Below are 18,255 nucleotides of genomic sequence, written 5' to 3'. Positions count from 1 at the left end.
CAAGCTTATGGGAATAGCACAGATCATTCCCATGTAAAGAATCAAATCGACAGTGAAATAGCAGAAACTGAAGCATTCAGACAAACAGATTCTCCCCAGATCTCTACAGGTTTTACTTACCACATAAGTCATGCAAAAAGTACTTACCCAGGTGCCCAAATCTGTCAGACAAGAATTCACGTACCTCTTACAGTAAAAAGAGGAGGAAGCAGAGTCCTCTTGATGCACGTGACATTTCAGCCAAGCAGAGGCACAAACCCTAAATCAGAGCCCATATGTCTCAACTTGCAGCTCCTGGGCTCCAGCGGCCAGCTCCCTGACCACCAGAACTGGAGTCCAGGTCTCGGGTTTGGACCTTTGCAGAGAAACTCAGGGAACTCAGCCTCCCTGCCTACTTGAGGCTCTTTTGTTGTTGGTTTTAAACGTGACCCCAATGGTCTGTTCTGTTCAGACACAGCAGAAAAGCCTAAGGCTAGATTATCGGTCCTCTCTACATATGAAACTGGCCCTCCTGTGAACATAGATGATTGACTGCTCCATCCTGCTCAGTTCTCACATCCAGGAGCCAGACTAAGCTGTCTGCCATTTGTTTGTAGAGTGGCCACAGCTCCACAGCACGTTTGGGGCCAAGCTTCAAACCACCACCTAAGTGAATTAGCCACTGCAGTTGTGTTATGGAGGGCGTCTCTCGAAAGTGATAGATGCAGAGCATTCCAGGGCTGACTGTACCTTTCCTTATACCTGTTCTCCTCTCCACCACCTTTAAAGTACAGCCTCCCGATAATGTGCCCCAGTGTCCCTGGCACACCACTGTGTGCCACCAGTGGATTACCGGCGTGCCAAGATATTGATACCTGCAAGCCCCTTCCTTCCACCTCTACCTTCGCCAAAGCTCGGCGGGGCCTCTAGCCACAAGCAATCTCTTCAAACTTAGCTGTACAATTATATCATTTTCTATCTGTAGCTTGGTGTGGAAAAGGTTGAAAGCACTCTTTTGGAGCATAATTTGTGGATCTAATAGCTCCCAGTGTTCCTAGGAATGGGGGGCCTGAGAGTTGCCAAATTCTACCTGGGGACAGGAGCTTTATCACGCTCTGTTATTCTGATGACGTCCTCTAAGCCACCTTCCTCCTTGTTTTACCTTGCTGTCTGGCCACCAGTAATGGCAAGATGACTGAGGTCAGGGCACTGCCACAGAGGACACTTCTCATGGACCGTTCAGTCAGGTGCCCCGCAGAGCCCTGTTTGTCCTGTTTCTCCCCCTTGGTTTCACCTTCCGGCTTTCAGACCCCTCAGGGTAGACTCATCAATGGCAGCTATTCTTGGAGACAAAAGGGCTATTTAACTACTTCAAAATATTCTTCAACAATACTTTCTTCTCTAACAAAGATAGGTAAGCAGATCTGGGTAATTACACTGCAGGACAGGAACCCTCTCTGATTCTTCACTTGGTAAATATTAGCGTACTGAACTTTCACAAAAAGATTGTAGACTTTCTCCCCCAAAGAATGTTAAAGTTCATTTCTACCATGTCTCTCATTTACACATAAGTAAATTAAACAGGCTATTAAAGATACATGTATTAATAAGTGGTCCCAATCACTATCAGGCAGGCTCGAGAACACTTTGCTGCTGCCAAACTGTGGGTACTCCTCCAGCCTCTAGAGACCGGAGTCTCCAAAGACCCGGCCCTCCCACCAGAGCACGTCTCTTCCTTGGTGCCCATCTAGGATACATGGACACAAGCTTCTCTGCTGGAAGACCCACCCATCTTAATTTGGAAGACAAAAAAATCGACCTAAAAGAATAAATGTGAGTAACGATGATCTGGTAATAGAGCAACCAAGTTGAGGAGACCAAGAGTACACACCAAGTAAGACTATGAATCTGCAACACTGATAGTCTCGTGTTACTGCTGTGCAGCCAATAAAATATATTTTATAGATGCTCTGGGAGTTCAGTGGTCATTCCTCCTGACCGCAAGGGTCTGTGTGGTGGGAGGAAAATGCTACAGCACTCAGAAAGGTCAGAAAGGACATTCACCCAAAGGTCATGATACACCAACCCAGACTGTCAGCCCACCATAATGAGGTGCACTGAAGCGTTACTAGGAGGGCCTCTCCCTCTCCGCATAAATTACCCATACAAATAGATAACTGCCTGGCAAGTGTCGATTTATAATTTTCTACGAGTAAACAGCACTTTTACTACACATTGCCACCCAAGCACAAGATGAGGTGGTTAAAGGAAATGTGAGGACGCATCTCAGCAAAGTCTGAAACGTACAATCACCTCTCTCTAGAAATAGTGCTCATGCCTCAGTCAAATTAGTTCTTTCTAAAAAATATTCCTCCTGGGGTGGTTCTTCCTCCATGATGCAGAATGTCATGAATACACAGATGTCTTTTCTCTTGTGAGGGATGGAAAAGAGCTGAGAGATGGACCAGGAAATAGTGACTGCACAGTGATGATTATTCCAGGTAGATTAAGGCTCCAAATAACCAACCCAGGGCCTTTTGATAACTGACACAACATATTCCTTTACTCAGATCAAAAATACATTCTTATGGTGCAAGATAAGTACACAGGGCAGACCATCATTTTCACATATAAAATCTGTTTCTCTGGGGCCAGCCTGGTGGCGCAAGCGGATAGGTGCACGCGCTCCGTGCGGCAGCCCAGGGTTTGCCGGTTCGGATCCCGCGCGCGCCCCGATGCACGGCGTGTCAAGCCATGCTGTGGTGGCGTCCCATATAAAGTAGAGGAAGATGGGCACGGATGTTAGCCTAGGGCCAGTCTTCCTCAGCAAAAAAGAGGAGGACTGGCATTGGATGTTAGCTCAGGGCTGGTCCTCCTCACACACTCACACACACACACACACAAAATCTGTTTCTCCAAATTTGACTAAGGAATTGTCCCCTTTCATCAGCAATTTTTATCCTTTCAGAAAAAGGGCAGCTCAGCTCCCTGAAGGAAAGCTCCATTGAGACAGCTGAAGGTTTAACCCTACCCTCTCTGTACCCCACCAGCCCCACCAACTGTCACCTGCAGGATTCTGGAGCTGCTTGTTCTCTCATATCTAACAGAGCTAAACGGGGCAAAGACCTACCGTATGAGAAAGGTTTCACAGCTGTTCTTAACCCTCGCACACCTTAAAATTTCCCAGGGCACTTTAGGGAATCCCCAGAAATTCTGATTTAATTGGACTGGAGTGGATCTGCACATCAGTATGTTTTAGAATTCCAGTGTGTCCTAAAATGACCCATCTGAAGATCTGGTGTTTTCTCACCTGAAAGAATATTTCCATGGGACAAGAGAAGGGCTCGGTAGAGCTAAAACTCCATGCTGACCACCTGGGATCCTAGGTCTATTGCCACCCAGCAGTAGTCAAACGGTTCTCACTTTTGTCTATAGACCTGGATAACTGGTTTCTGTTTGTTAATTGCTTTTGAGAGCAAAAGGCGCTACCTAGAAAACTTTCATGCAGAGAACAGGTGCTCTACAAATGAGTGGTTCTCAAAGTTTTGTATGAGCAGCACTTTCGAATAGTAAACCTATTGAGTGTGCCTGAAGGAATTAAAATGCTCAAAACCATACTAAACAAATCATAAAAACTCCCAGCAATCACGACAACATTGTAAGATGACCCCAATGACCAACACACCCTTCACTACTGTGTCAGCTTCCCACCCAGGCCCCACTCCCTATGTGTTCTCAATAAAGTCCAGGAAAGAGAGTCTTCATGGGACTCCAGTCAGCTGCCCCTCTCTCCACCCGCTCTCCACACCACCGCTCAGCTCACGACTCTATCAGGTCTCAGCACGGCCGCCCTGCAGCAAAAGACATTTCACATGTCGATCAATAGATAGCAGCAAACTGCGAAAGCCACTGTCCTAAATGGTGTAGGGTGAAGCAGCCAATAAGTATCTGAATTTGATTAATTTTCACAATTTAATTGTTTAAATCAACTTATTTACTGAAGTATGATATACCTCCAGAATCATGAGTATATACAGCTCACTGGATTTTTACAAAGTGCCCACTCTTAGAACTACCCCTAGATCCAGCAGCCAAAAATTACCGTCACCCAGAAGCCCCCTTGGTTCTATCTCCTGTCATTAGCTTCAGATGTAACCACTATCCTGACTTCTTTCACCACAAATTAGTTTGCCTGTTTTTGCACTTTATATGAATGGAATCATATAATATGTTTTCTTTTGTGTCTAGTTTCTTTCCCTCAACATTATGCTTAAGAGATTGGAGTGGTACATGTAGCAGTCATCCGCTCTTTTTGTTCTTTCTCTCTGTCTGTCTGTTTACCTGTCTTTTTTCTTCAAAGTATTCCACTGTATGATATACTATTTTATAAGATGGGCATTTGGGTTATTTCCAATTTGAGGCTATTACAGTTAATGCTGCTACAAGCATTCCTGTACATGTCTTTTGATACACAAATGTACTAATACCTGTTGAGTATACATAACTTGTAAGAAAGGCGGTGTGGTATGAACACAAGGACAGGCAAATAGACTGATAAAACAAAATAGACTCCAGAAACAGACCCACAAACATACAGTCACTTGATTCATGACAAAGGGCCAATGCAGTGCAGTGGGGACAAAAGGTATTTTCAAATAAATGGTGCTGAATTAATTAATTGGATATTTATATGGAAAGAAAATCTTGACCCCTACCTCACACCATACACAAAACTAAATTCTAGATAGATTATAGACCTAAATGTAAAAAATAAAAGTTCTAGAAGTTAAATAAATGAATATCTTAACGGTCTTAAGCTAAGTAAAGATTTCTTAAACAGGACACAAAAATAATAGCCATAAAGGAAAATATTGATAAAGTGGATTTCACTAAAATGAAGAATTGTTATTCATTAAGAGACACTCTTTAAGACAGTGAAAAGATAAGTCACATATTAGACGACATTTTCAATATATATGTCACACAAAAGACATACCCAGAAAATGTAAAGAAGTCCCACAAATCAATTTTTAAAAAATAAAAACTCAATTTTTTTAAATGAGCAAAAGACTTGAATAGGCATTTTACAAAGAAGAATATCCAAATGGCCAAGAAGACATGAAAAGGTGCTGAACATCATCAGTAATCAGGGAAATGCAACAAAAGCCACAGTAAGGTATCATTACATAACCATAACAAATGATTATAACTAAAAAACAAAAAAACACTGACGATACAAAGTGCTAGTAGGCATTTAGAGCAACTAGAACCCGGTAGGTGTGTAAATTGGTTTAACCCGTTAGAAAAACCACATGATAATATCTGCTAAAGCTGAACGTGTATATATTCTGTGTCATAGCAATTCTACTTCTAATATTACTTTTAATGGATAGAAAAACATTTATGGAAATATACATAAATCAGAGAAAGCCTTGAAAGAGCATACAGATCTCTTTCAACAAACCATCAAAAACTCCAAAGGTAAACACATCCTTAAAACCAGTATTACATCAGGAATTCTGTTAGTTCCGATATGAAAACATCTGAATAATTCTATCTGTATTTAACATAATCTATCAGCATGAATTGATAGAAATAAAAATCTAAGCAACTCGCTGTATTTCCTTCAAGAATAAACATTAAACCATATTAACTATTTGAAAAATTACATCTACTATGCCCACAGGATATCAGAGCTTAGAAGGAAGATGAAAAATAAAAGGTAGCAGAAAACCATATGGAGAGAGGCATACGGCTTATGAGTCTAATGGTAGCTGCAAACGAGGTCATTCATCCCTCTGTGGCCACACTAATTGGTCAAAAGCAACAGAGGCTTCATCAGCAATGCTCATAAAAAACAGCCTACCCCTTCCCAGGCATTTTCAATTTAGAGAGCAGACACCTGCTACCCATCAGTCTCTCATGAGAGAGGACTCGTGTCAACCTACCACTATATTATTTGATTTGCTCTTAATCTTTACTATTTATAAACAGAGTCTTCAGAGTATATGCATGCACAAGTATAACATGCGTACACATGCAGCTATCTATAGCAAAAAACAAATTCTCAAAAATAGCTGTTTGGAAGACCACATCTTATTCTATTAATACTCACATACTGCAGTATTACATAACAATTTTTTTCCAATTCTGTTATGCTAATATGCAAATAAATGAACTCAACCATAGCTAGGAGCTAAATGTACTAATCAGGATGGCCTTGTGTATCTCTAACTACAAAAGAATTTTACATGATCTCTTTCTATTCTAAAAATCCCATGAATCTACATTATTAATCACTTTTAAATCCAGCTGCTTGGTTTCTGCAATGTTAATATCTGCTATTTCCAAATCAGTATATTTAGCATACTCCAAGAAGATACCCGAATACTGATTTCATAGTAATGTGTTATAAGTGTTAACATGTTCTATAATTTTATAACTATTTGATAATTCTAAAGCAATAATAAGGATAGATACTATCAGAAGAAGTTCACCTAAAAACAAATTGTTACTAATTATTATCTGCTTTACCTTCCAGGACCCTAAAAATTGTATAACTGTAAGTCAACTTTTTATTAAAAAAGAAACAGAAATGGAAAAGGACCCCCCTCCAAAGAAGTTTTCAAATCCATCAAAGGAGAGTGGAGAGGAAAAGGACAAAATTCTAATTTGTGGATCAGACAGAAACCAATGGCATGGTGGGCAGAACTAAGGCTATGGCTTTTTGTTGATAAAGTATATGTTGCCCTCATCCCAAGATTCAGCCACAGAAGAGCAAACTTTCCTAATTAAAAATCAGTCATTTATTTTTAGGACTGGTAGAAACTGCTAAGATCAAGGAGCCAGAATGGCTCGGTCAAGTAAGAGAAAAAAGGAAAAAGTCAAAGATGCATTTCCGAAGATGAAGTGGAAAGAGGGTGACAGGGCAGTTCAAAGAGTGGGCTTTCAAGTCATTCAAGCCTGGTCTGAATGCTGGCTTTGCCTCTTACAAACTCTGTGACCTTGCCTGGAAATTCCCAAACCTTCAGGAATAGGTTTCCTTGTCTGTAAAAAGGGAATGATAATGTCTCCTTGCAGGCCGTGGGGAGACTTGTGTGAGATGATGCATACAAAGCATTTCTTAGTGTCTCTTCTACACCCAATTCTTGAGTTGTAATGAAAGGCAGAATTTCTAACATCATATGACAAAATATGCTGAGGGTTTAAAGATCCTACTTTGACAACTCCACCTATTAGTATTCTATATTCCTTATTTTCTTTTTTATTAATTCTACAGCACTCCCAACGAATATCTTTTGACAATCCAATATTAATGATGATAAAAGTTTAAGTAATTTAGTTCCTTAAAAACAGACAAAAATTAAGCAAAAACTATAGATATCACTTAAAGAAACTGAATACCAGAAAAGAGATTAAAGGCTTTAACAAACAGTAAAGCTCTCTCACCATGCTTTTTAAACTTTGATAGCAGAACATAAATCAAAAGAAATTTTCAAAGGTCTACTCTTATTTCAGAGGCACAAAAGGGGCAGATCATTTATATCAGCATCTTGCAGAACAATTCTGGAACCAACCAAATTCCTGGATCCAACTCCACATGAAGGTATTTTCTTCTGTTGATTGTTTCCAAAATTATGTACATGAAATAAATATCTTCTTTGAAGTATACAACCCACTGAGTTTTATATTCCAATCAAAACCAGTTGAAGTTAAGTCTAAATATCATCTTCATTAAACTCCTAAGATGTTATATCATTCATGTCCACTTATTCATCCATTCACATATTTATTCAACAAATACATACTTAAATACACGCTTTCCACAAGACATTAAACTAGGGTTTTCATAAATTCAAGATGAATAAGATGAAGTTACTTATGAGGCAGAAGGAAATGGGGCTGTATAGAGATAATAGGCAGAGTGGTGGTTGGAAGGCAGAGAAAGGAACAATTCATTCTGAGAGGTGATGAACTGAGGAAGAAGACCTTGGAGATGACTGAGAGAGGAAGGAAGCATTGTTACCTGAGAAGAGAGAGATGTAAATATAAGGGCTACGTTTAGGCCTGGAGAGCAGTCCCATGGGCTCCGGCATAGGTCGTAACAAAGACTTTGTGAAAAGCAGATAAGTAGGGTGACCATAATATTTATCATCTAAACCGGGATGCCTTTGAGAGTGAAAAGAGGCACTACTAATAATTTTGTCAGGTCAAAAGATGTAAACCTGGACTGTCCTGGGCAAATCAAGACATATGGGTGCTTGGCTCAATGAAACTGATGCTCAACACCCCCTGATCAGTTAGCTGGGGCTATTTAGATATGTGCCCAGTTGTACCAAGGCATCAGATTTAGAAAGGTACCAAAACAAATCATTTGTGAAAGCATCTTTAGAATATATCTAAGAAATTTCTCTGGGTTCATTCTGCATATTTCAAAAGATAAAACTTCCAAAATGGCCATGGCAGTGTTAGTGATCGCCAACTTAAACGGAGCTAAATGAGTTTGCTCATCTCAGGATAAACTCTAAATAAGAAAAACTAAAAATAAGAAAACCAAACATACTAAGTACCGCTTATTGAGTGCTTATTACAAGCCACACACTGCTCTGAATATTTCTCACACATCATCTCATTTAATCTTCACAACAATGCTATGAGGGGGATTTTATTCTCTCTGTTTCAGAGTGAGGTAACCAGACACACAGACTTAAATATCTTGCCCAAGGCGCACAGAAAGGGAGAGGGGGAGCCAGAATCTGATCCAAGCACCCAACTCCACACCCTCAATTTTTCCCACCACTGTTCTGCCTCCTGCATAATCCAGACATGCAACATGTGGCCTGAGTGCAGCCCGAGACCCAAGGGTACAGCCCAGCTGAGATGATTAGCTAGAACACATTTTACCTAATTACCCTTGCCACGTGACCAAGCACTAGCGGCCAGCAGGGCCTAGCCACCTGCCCTCCTCTGCCACTTGGAAATAGGCAGGAGCCAAGTGTCCTACCAGCAGGCTGGACCATTTGCATAATTGTTGCTAAAGCTCAATGTAATTAATTATATACTTTGAGCACCCTAAAGCTATGGACTTATTCTGACACAAAGAAAATAGGTACTGCTGAAACTTCCCAGGTGGTTCCGACTTGTTTGAGTCACTACTAATACTCTTAGGCCAAGCACAGCCCTCTGGAGTCACCATCATTATCAGCAGAAAAGAGTTGGTCAGGCAGCTTGCAAACATAGTTTCAGATCTCGTGGCCCACTGGTAAAAATATTTGAACATCCCCTGCACTAGAGAATGCCATTAATATAAAATAAAAAGACAGCTAAATTAATCCAGAGGTCTGGTAGATGAGTAAGAAATGCAGCCAAAACTTAGTATTATTAAGGAATAGAGCATCTACTCTTGGACATGTATGTATAAAATAAAGTCTGAAGAGAAAATAGGAATGTTCATACTGCATTTATATCTGCTTTTAGGCTGTAAATAACATTGCCCTATTTTGTTGCATACTGAGGCATGGGTAACAAGCATTAAAAGAAAAAAAGAACAGTCTAGTTTAGACCCCTTGCAGAGCACAGAGAACAGTAAAAGGAACTGAACAGATTCTGGGAGAGAGCATTCTAAGAAAATAACTTGAGTGGCTGAGACCAGCAATTAAAAAAAATAAACAATTTCCTGTCAGTTGTCTATTTGGATTTGGCAAAAAACAACTCAAATCAAACATAAGGAAGAGAGGTTGGAAAACAGGGAAGGGAAAAAGCAAGAAGGGGCAAGTAATTTTTAGGGTATGAAAATTAATACCCTCTGATTACTTTTGAAAACTGAACTCTGAATTGTGACAAAAGCTCTCTGAGCGGCTGAGACAAGCTTCCATGCTCTGGCCTTTCGACAGTTAACCTTGTTTGTGTGGCCTAAAATGCATTAGCACAAAGTGAAGTGGAGAGTCGCTGATTGGCCATTAGATTTTTCTGACCTAAATGATCCAGGCTGCCTATCTACCCAGACAAATTCACTTTGTGATCCCATCACTGTTTCTTTAATATTTATGATATGCCCACAAGTTTGATGGCATGCAGTTGTCTTCCTCCCCCATTCAAAAAAAAAAGTCTAGAGTCAAATGCAGACATTATTTTTAAGATCCAATTCAAAAAATGGTTATTGAGTGCTAGCTATCTGTGCAGAACTAGTAAGTACAACCCAGCGTTTGCCTGCAAGGGGTCTAGTCTATTTAAACCATGGGCCAATATAATATCCATACTTACATTTTTATTGTTTTGTTTAAATATGTACAATAGATGTTCCCCATCTTGGGGTGCTCAGCACCAAGACGTAGGGATATATGTCAGTGTAAAGGTAGTAAAAGTGTTTCTCCCACACCCATGATACTAGGATAACGACAAGAATGATATTAAGAAAAATAAGGGCTGCCACCTTGGGCAAGGTCCAACCACTGGTCCCAGTGAAGCTGGAGGCTCTGGTCCAGCAGCCACAACAGGTGACTGAACAGCTGCCTGGGTATATTATCTGTCAACTTCTTCTGCCTGCAGAAATAGAGATTCTTTCCCCCCCGCCCAACTATCCCCTACATTTAAAGGGGATAATCAAATCCAGTGTTCCAAACCACCAAGGCTGCCTTAATTACACAGAAAATTTTAACCTGCCAGTGTAATTTAGAGGGCAGTGGAGTGCAGCCATACCCACGTGGGCTCCAACAACCAGCACCGGCACCCTGGGCAAGTGGTTAACCTCTCTGAACTCTGGCTTTGTGCAGCCTCCGTGGTTGGTGCAGCCTCAAATCAGAGAATTATATTAAGTACTTTTCATGTGTTTTGCACATAATAAGTGTTTAATAAATGGTGGCTGCTATTACTTTTAAATACCAAAATAACACAATGGCTCTATTTCCTAATTATTAAAATAGTACCCAAGATCAATGGTTGCCATGGTCTGGCGATGGGGGAAGGGAGACTACACAGGGACTGGGGGAATTTTTTGAGGTGATGCAACTGTTCTATATCTTAATTTCGGTGGTGGTTACACGACTGTGTGTGTTTGTCAAATCTTATAGAACTGGACACTAACAAGAGTGAATTTTAATTTATGTAAATTATACTACATTTTTAAAGGTACCAACCACAATATTCAATTAGTTTTGATTAGTTAATTAATTAGTTAAAATAAACCATATCCAAACTAATAGACAATTTAACTTCATTTATTTCCAAAATTAAAAAGAAATCTAAGGCCTAAAATGCTACTTCATATTTTTAGACTCAGCTCTTGAATTAAAGGGTCAAGCTAGCTGTAAAAAATGGACGCCATCTGAACAATTAACCAAATGAACTGTTTCAAAATAAAGTATGGATTGTATTGAATGGTGTGATGAAATGAAATATGGAAAGAGAAAATGAAAGTGATGTTTTCGTTTACTAGATTACTTAAGATGACAAGCATAATGGTTCCTTCCCTAAAAATCTAGTAATGGGCCTCTGTAAATAATCTAAAAAGCATAACATTATTTTCAATTGGCTAAGGAAAAGCAGAAACGTCTGGTGATGAGTTCCATGACTTATTTATCTTGTCAAGGTATTTGTAAAAGGTTCTACAAGGCTGCTCCCTCTGAATTTTCATCAACACTGTTACCATAATCCAGGAGCTCTTTTAGTATAGATCTGTTTTGGCAGAAAATGTAGTTTTACAATAATTTCTTACTGAACGCCATATTTACAAAACAGATGGAGTTCCAAAGAAATGATTTTAAATGAGAAATACAATTCTGGTCAGCCTACAGTGCACTTCTGCATGTGTCCTGGACCTCAGCAATAGTCCTCTTTCTTTGCCTACTGTGTATCACATTTAGGCTGTTATTTCTCCCTCTGATTTGGGGATCCCCACCTAAGAGGGATATCAAGACTGTAACAAAGATGGAAGCTAAGAAACAGGCATAGCTCACAAGCCCGACATTTTCAACTAATGCAACCCCATAAATACTGGCCTCTGTTCCTTAGCCAGCATTTGCGCCCTGCCATTCCCTCAAGTCCACAATTATCACCTTGCTTACTAATCTATTCCTGCCTCTACCCTGAGATCATCTGACTGCATTCATCCCTTATATTCAAAGAGAACATGAAGAAATCAAAGAACGATGTTACTATTGCTTTTTCACATGGGCTTCTGCTAAGCTGTTTATTATTTTTTAACAAAAGTGAAATGTAATTTCTGCCATTCATGTGACAAAAATGTGCACTATTCATTGCTTCACGAAATTTGATGTTCAAGTAAAAGATCTCTTTCTTCTATTAGGATATTGTCTTGATGTTGTTATGTCTTTAGAAAATACCACATTAAATTTCTAAAATCTTGATCCTTCAAGGCATCAATTCAAGGGGAAACATACCAAGTCATTACCTATTTAAATACAGCATACCTCCTTCCTATAATCCAAACTTGATCAACTTTCAACACTATTTCCATAGCTTTAAAGGGTGTTTAAGAAAATGCAAATTGAAAATAGAGACAAGAAAAAGAAGTTAGTCAAGTCATCTTAGGAGGTACAAAACAACGAACAAGATATTAGACCGGTAAATCCAAAACCACCCGTTTTAGAAATTAACAGAACAGTCATGAGAAAACCTGTACTCTCTTATCATTTCTCCATTCATTCAGGAAGTAATCTATTGAGTCCCAACTATGTTTCTGGCAATGGATATTTAGGGATACAACTGTGTACAAGAAGCCGAGTGCTCTGTTAGAAGAAAAATGACAAACATATCTTTGAAAGTTGCAAAATTTAAAAAGGAGTGATTTCTAAATAATTAACCATTGCCCCATGTGCTTCTAGAATTTTCAATGAAGAAATGATATCTATCGACAAGTTCTCATTTTCACACATCAGAAATATTGGCAAATCATTCTTCTTCGTAATCTTCCACGAATGTAAAATTAAAACAGATGCTGTTGTAATTAAATAAGTTACACTGTGAACCCCACTATGGACACCAATCAAGTTTGAACTGTTTTTTTAAAAAGTGCAAAAACAGGCCCTCTAAAAAATTGGGGGGAGAGGAGTTAAAATTAGGTAGGCTGGTACCTTCTTTGGAATTTTCACCTTAGATTTCATTAACACCACAATGCAAAATTACCACAAATATCTGGTAACCAACAAAAACAGATATGACACATAATTCTGTCAAAAGGATTGATTACCACACACAGTTGAAAGCAACTTGCATGGACACATAAGCTACAGAGTAAAAGAAAATATAAGTCACTAAGAGTAGGTATGCAGCAAAAATATACTTTCCTTCCCTTTAACTCTAAACACCCACTGCAGGTAGTTAATGTACTTGATCTTTAAGACCTTCAATTGTGCCCTTGCCCACACATAAACTGTGCAAACAGATGACAAAGCGAAAAGCAGTTTCACAACTGCCTGTTACATAGAGTAACAAGGTGGTGTATTTCACTAGATTACTGCAGAAGTTGATAATACCATCTGACACTTATACAGTACTTAGAAGATTTCTGTAGGTCTAATTGAATTTCAAATACCACCAGTGCCCGCTCTCTTCACTGTGGCCCATTTTGCCCTCTCTCCGTCTCTTGATTTTCTTATCAGCCACAGGAAGGGTGGGTGCAGCCTTGTCAATGTGCTTTGTTGCTCACTGTCCTGGTAACTCCTTGATTTTCAAAAAGCAATGTTTTCATATTTCCTCCAAACTTGAGCAGAATGAGCTAGTCTTGCCTATGGCTCTGCTCTTCTTAGCTCATCAACTATTTTTTTCACTTCATGTCACGAGAAATATTTTTGCACTGCAGACCAAAACGTAATATTAGAATGAAACCACCACAAACTCAGGAGTTCCTAATATTACTTCTTGAGTTTATAATGCACAAAACAATCGCCGACTTTCTTCTGCTAAATAACACCATGTAAAAGACATCAAAATCAAGCAAACTGCCCAAAAGAACTTCCACAGAACTGGAGGCCTGCCTACTGCAGCAAGGAAAAGATTAAATCGTGCAGAACTGTAATCTCTCAGTGCTTTTGAGTCTAAGAAAGCGGAAATCTGCATTTATGTTCAGAAACCTACTCCATTTCTCCCTGTGACCTCAGTGACCAGAGATTTTGCACCCTCGAAGTATAACCGTTTGCAAGAGGCAAGTACATACAGATAGGAAGAAACCTATTCAATAATCTCTTTTCACTGCCTGGAATTTTTAAGAAAATGTTTTCACACAATCACTAACTGTCTTTAACATACAATAGAAACCTTACAGGGAGTCTTTTACCAGCCTAGGCTACCACAGAAGAGCATGCCATGCCCAGGCAGGTACAGGCCATAAATCCAGGCCAATCCTGGGAGAGGTGACAGCCCCAAGTTCAACTGGGGATGTCTTGAGCACAGCTCCCCCTGCACATTAAAGATCACCTCTCCATTCCTTCCAAATGCCATTTGCATCCAATCGCTGCTCAACCACCCCAAGCACCCGTGCTCCAGTGGTTCCCGTTAGCAGCAGGCTCCTCTTACAACCCCCTCTTTCCACCACCACTCCCCGCTTGGGGAAACAGACCCCAAGGACGGCCGGGGGTTGGCGATGAGCGCCCTTCTCCCACCTACCTTGATGATGCTGCTCCGGCGGGGCAGGCCGCCCGGTTTGCTCTCCCGGGGGAGGGGGCAGGGGGCCGGGCCGGGGGTCGGGGCGAGCGCGGCGCCGCGGGGTCCCCTGGCGGGGCTGGCCAGGGCTTCGTCCCCGGACACGCCGAGGCTGCAGTCTCCGTTGGAAACCCCGCCGCTGTCATAGCGCGCCCGCCCGTGGCCGAGGCGACCTCCCCCGCCGCCGCCGCCGCCTTCCCCGGCTCCGGCTTTCAGGGCGCTCTTGGCGCCAAGGGCCGGGCCCGGGGAGGTGGGCAGGGCCCCGCCGGCGGCGCCCCCCCGGTCACACTCCGCCATGGGCGCCCCGCGACCCGCCTGCACAAAGCCGCGTCCCCGCGTCCCCGCGTCCCCGCCGCCGCCTCGGGCCGCCGCGCGCGGCCCCTCCTCCTCTCCTCCTCCCGCCGCCGCCGCCTCGGCCGCTTCTTCCGCTTTTTTTTTTTTTTTTAATTTAGATATGATGTTTGTTTCGAGCTTGCCTCGCGCACGGTTGAAGTCGTGGCGGCAGAATTATCAGAAGATTCCTGCAGGGGAGAGAAGAGGGACACGAGTCACTCGGGCGGCAGCGGAGCCCGGCTCCCGGCACCTGGGGAAGGAAAACACGCCCCGACACACGCGCCGCTGCGGGCGCCAAAAATAACCCGCGCGGCCCGGGCGCCCACCCGGGGCCACGGGCGCCCCCTCCGGGGCTGCAGGCACCCACCCCGAGGTAACGGGGCGCCCACCCCGGGGATCAGAGCGCCCATCACGCGGGAACCGGGCGCCCAGCTCCGGGGCCAGTGCCCACCTCGGGCTCAGGGCGAGGGGAAGCGGCGGGCGCCCCGACGTCCTCTGGCCTCGCGGAGGCGCCTCCCGAGGGTCTCGCGGCCCCGGGCGGACGGGAGGGGAAGCCGGGGTCTCCCAGGACCCCAACTCCCCAGAGGGCCGTCGCGTGCCGGGCCCCGCCACGTCCCCGCAGGGTCCCGGCTGAGGCCTGCGGCGCCGGGAGGAAGCGCACGGCGGGCAGGGGGGGCCGAGCCGTGACAGTCGCCGTGCGGCCCGGGGCGGCTCCTGAAGGGGGCAGCCCAGACCCACCACCCCCGCCCGCGGCTGTCTCCTCCCGGGCTCGGCGCTGCCCCCTACAGGCCGCGAGGACCCTCCCCGGCCGCCCCCTGACCCACCGCGAGCCGCCCGGACCCCTGCTCGAGGTCGCCGCCGTCGCGGCTGCTCTCGCCGAGGCCAGGTCATCGGGCCGCGGAACCTCGCTGCGGAGCGGACGGCGACGGGCGGCGGCCGCGGGTCCTGGATATCTGCCAGCCCTCGGAGCTGCGGCAACTGCCAATCACCCGCCCGGCGCCCCGAGGGGCAACGACCGCGCAGGCCGCGGGGCCCGGAGCGAAGGTCCGGGGCTCGGCCGCGGCGCCTCCCTCCGACCCCCCGCCCCGTTCGCGGGACTGGTTCCCCTCCCACCCAGCTCGGGGAAAGACCATTCGGACGTTCCCCTCTGGGCTTCCCCAGTGGGTCAGACCCATTTCACATACAGAAACCAGTTCCGTTCCCTTGGGCTCCTGCACTGTGAATTGATTCAACTGGTTGCAAGGATGCTGGGGCGGGGTGGGGGTTAGGGGTGAGGAGCAGTGGACCTCGGGAGAGCCTGTTCTGTGCCCTGAGTCGCCCTACAGGGATTTATCACTGTCGTTCCTCTCTCCTAGAGTCCTTCCTGATCCCGTCGCCAGGGATGCCAGCTGGTCCAGCCTTCTGCGGGCCCCGCCCTAGGTCAAACTCATCTTTGGGGGCAGGATACTACTTGGCTCCCTACGGCCGGTCCCTCCTCTCTCTGGTCCTCCCCCTCCACCCAACGCTTCAGGTAGAGTGACCGGCCTAAAAATCAACCCTGATCCTATCCCTCCCTCGCGCAGATACTTCCCCGGATCCCCATCCGTAGAGCCAGACAGGGCCCAAACTCCGCAGCCTGGTACCCGAAGCCCCACCCAGCCTGGCCCCACCCACCTCTCCATCCCGGGCTCCCCAGCTCCAGCCTGCAGCCCTTCTCCAGCATCCCAGCTCTTCACCAACTAGTGCGTTTCCTTATCCGGGAATGCGCTTCCCGCAAGGCGCGAAGGAGAAACTGATAGTTCTCTGGGGGATGAATTTAAAGACCTTGCTTTCATTAGCATGATGTTGTAGCAAACTGCCAAGTAACCTCTGAGGAAACGGACTTCACATACATATACATACACGCCCTTGCCTCTGAAGCAACTTCAAATACCTCCATGTTGTTCTTGGGGGCATTTTAATTCTTCTGATCTTCTAGATTCATGTTTTTGTAACCCATTAGACAAGCTTTTATCCATCTCTTGCCAACCTGGGCCTACACACTAACAGAAATATTTTCACATCGAGGGACAACAATGTTTTAATATTTTATTCAGTCCCATCCCTTTTCTTTCTTTCTTTTTTTTTTTTTACTAGTTTTGGTTCAAAAATTTTTTTCCGTCTTGTGATAGTTTTGCAGAAAAATATATTCAAATAATTCAAATTAGGTTCTTAATCTGCCTTATGGAATTTATAGTTGGAGTAGCCTGTGAGTATTCTGTGGGGGAGGAAAGGAAGAATTCCGGGCCTTTATTCTTCAAGTTCTATAATTTTAAGATTTTGAATAAATGCCTGGAGGTTTCTCTGCCTTTTCTCGCATTTAGCAATCACTGGTAAAATGCTGTGATGCTCACATATCCTCCAACTCCTACCGTGACTTTTCCGGGGTGAGTAGGGATATATAGAGATTTAAACCTCCAGGATGCTTTTTATAAAACCACCATCCAATTCACCTAATGCTCTCCAAAATGAGCACCTATCCATCTCACTCTGGACTCCCAACAGGTCAAACCAGGGAGACTTCATTGAAATAAACTTGGCATTTAAATTAAAACGTTTCCCAGAGCATCTTGGCAGACCTGTAACTAAGGATGCCAGAAGCCCGAGGCCTGTGCCAGGTTCCTTTTTATCCCCCTAAGTACTTGTCTCCCACAAGCCACTGGTCACACGCCTGCTGATGTTATAGCTGTACTTCCTTATCACACAAACGGCCAGACTGTAGGTACCATTTCTCCTATATGGTGATGGGAAGCAGCATGTTCCTCTGACATGTGCAATTCTCAGCTCCCAAAAGGCTTTTCAATAGCTAAACTCAGATTTTTTTCATCGCAAACAGCATAGTAAGCAATTGTTTCTCCTCCTTCCTGCTTGTCTCTCTGCAGTTACTAAGTGATTGCTTTCCATTTCTCCTATTCCGTGAGCAATGTTATTGAAGAAATTGTAAATATTTTGCCAAAATTCTTGCTGAAGTGTTTTCATGGCATTGTAAAATTCATAGAAGTTAGAGTTAGAAAAAGAGCCAAAATCTCGTAGTCATTCCTCAGCAAATACTGTCTAATGGTTTCTTCAGACTCATTTTCAGAGCAGAGCAATAGAGATAGAAAAGACATTAATAAAATTCTCATTCTGGATAACTCCATGGTGCTTATACCAATTTATTATATCAATATACTAAAGGTTAGCTGCTGATGAATAATTTGTTCATAATCTTTAAAGTCAATAGATATCTTTAAAATCTTATTATCTTGTCATGCCAGCAATACATAG

At 43.5% G+C, this 18,255-nt stretch overlaps 1 protein-coding gene across 1 annotated transcript in view; it reads right to left on the bottom strand.

Annotated features, from left to right (window-relative positions):
- Positions 1 to 15,003, bottom strand: part of PLCL2 (phospholipase C like 2) — a 175,921-nt gene extending 160,918 nt beyond the window's left edge. The window contains exon 1 of the mRNA XM_014789821.2: positions 14,602 to 15,003. Coding sequence (XP_014645307.2) covers positions 14,602 to 14,934 — 333 coding nt within the window. The 5' untranslated portion in view covers positions 14,935 to 15,003. The remainder of the gene's footprint in view (positions 1 to 14,601) is intronic.
- Between the last annotated feature and the right edge of the window lie 3,252 nt (positions 15,004 to 18,255).

The sequence above is a fragment of the Ceratotherium simum genome, chromosome 5 (assembly GCF_057802395.1).
Source record: "Ceratotherium simum simum isolate JZ-2026a chromosome 5, ASM5780239v1, whole genome shotgun sequence".
In the NCBI taxonomy this organism is placed as follows: domain Eukaryota; kingdom Metazoa; phylum Chordata; class Mammalia; order Perissodactyla; family Rhinocerotidae; genus Ceratotherium; species Ceratotherium simum.
Note: the sequence above shows the minus strand (reverse complement) of the source record. Positions and strands in the feature narration are given on the sequence as shown.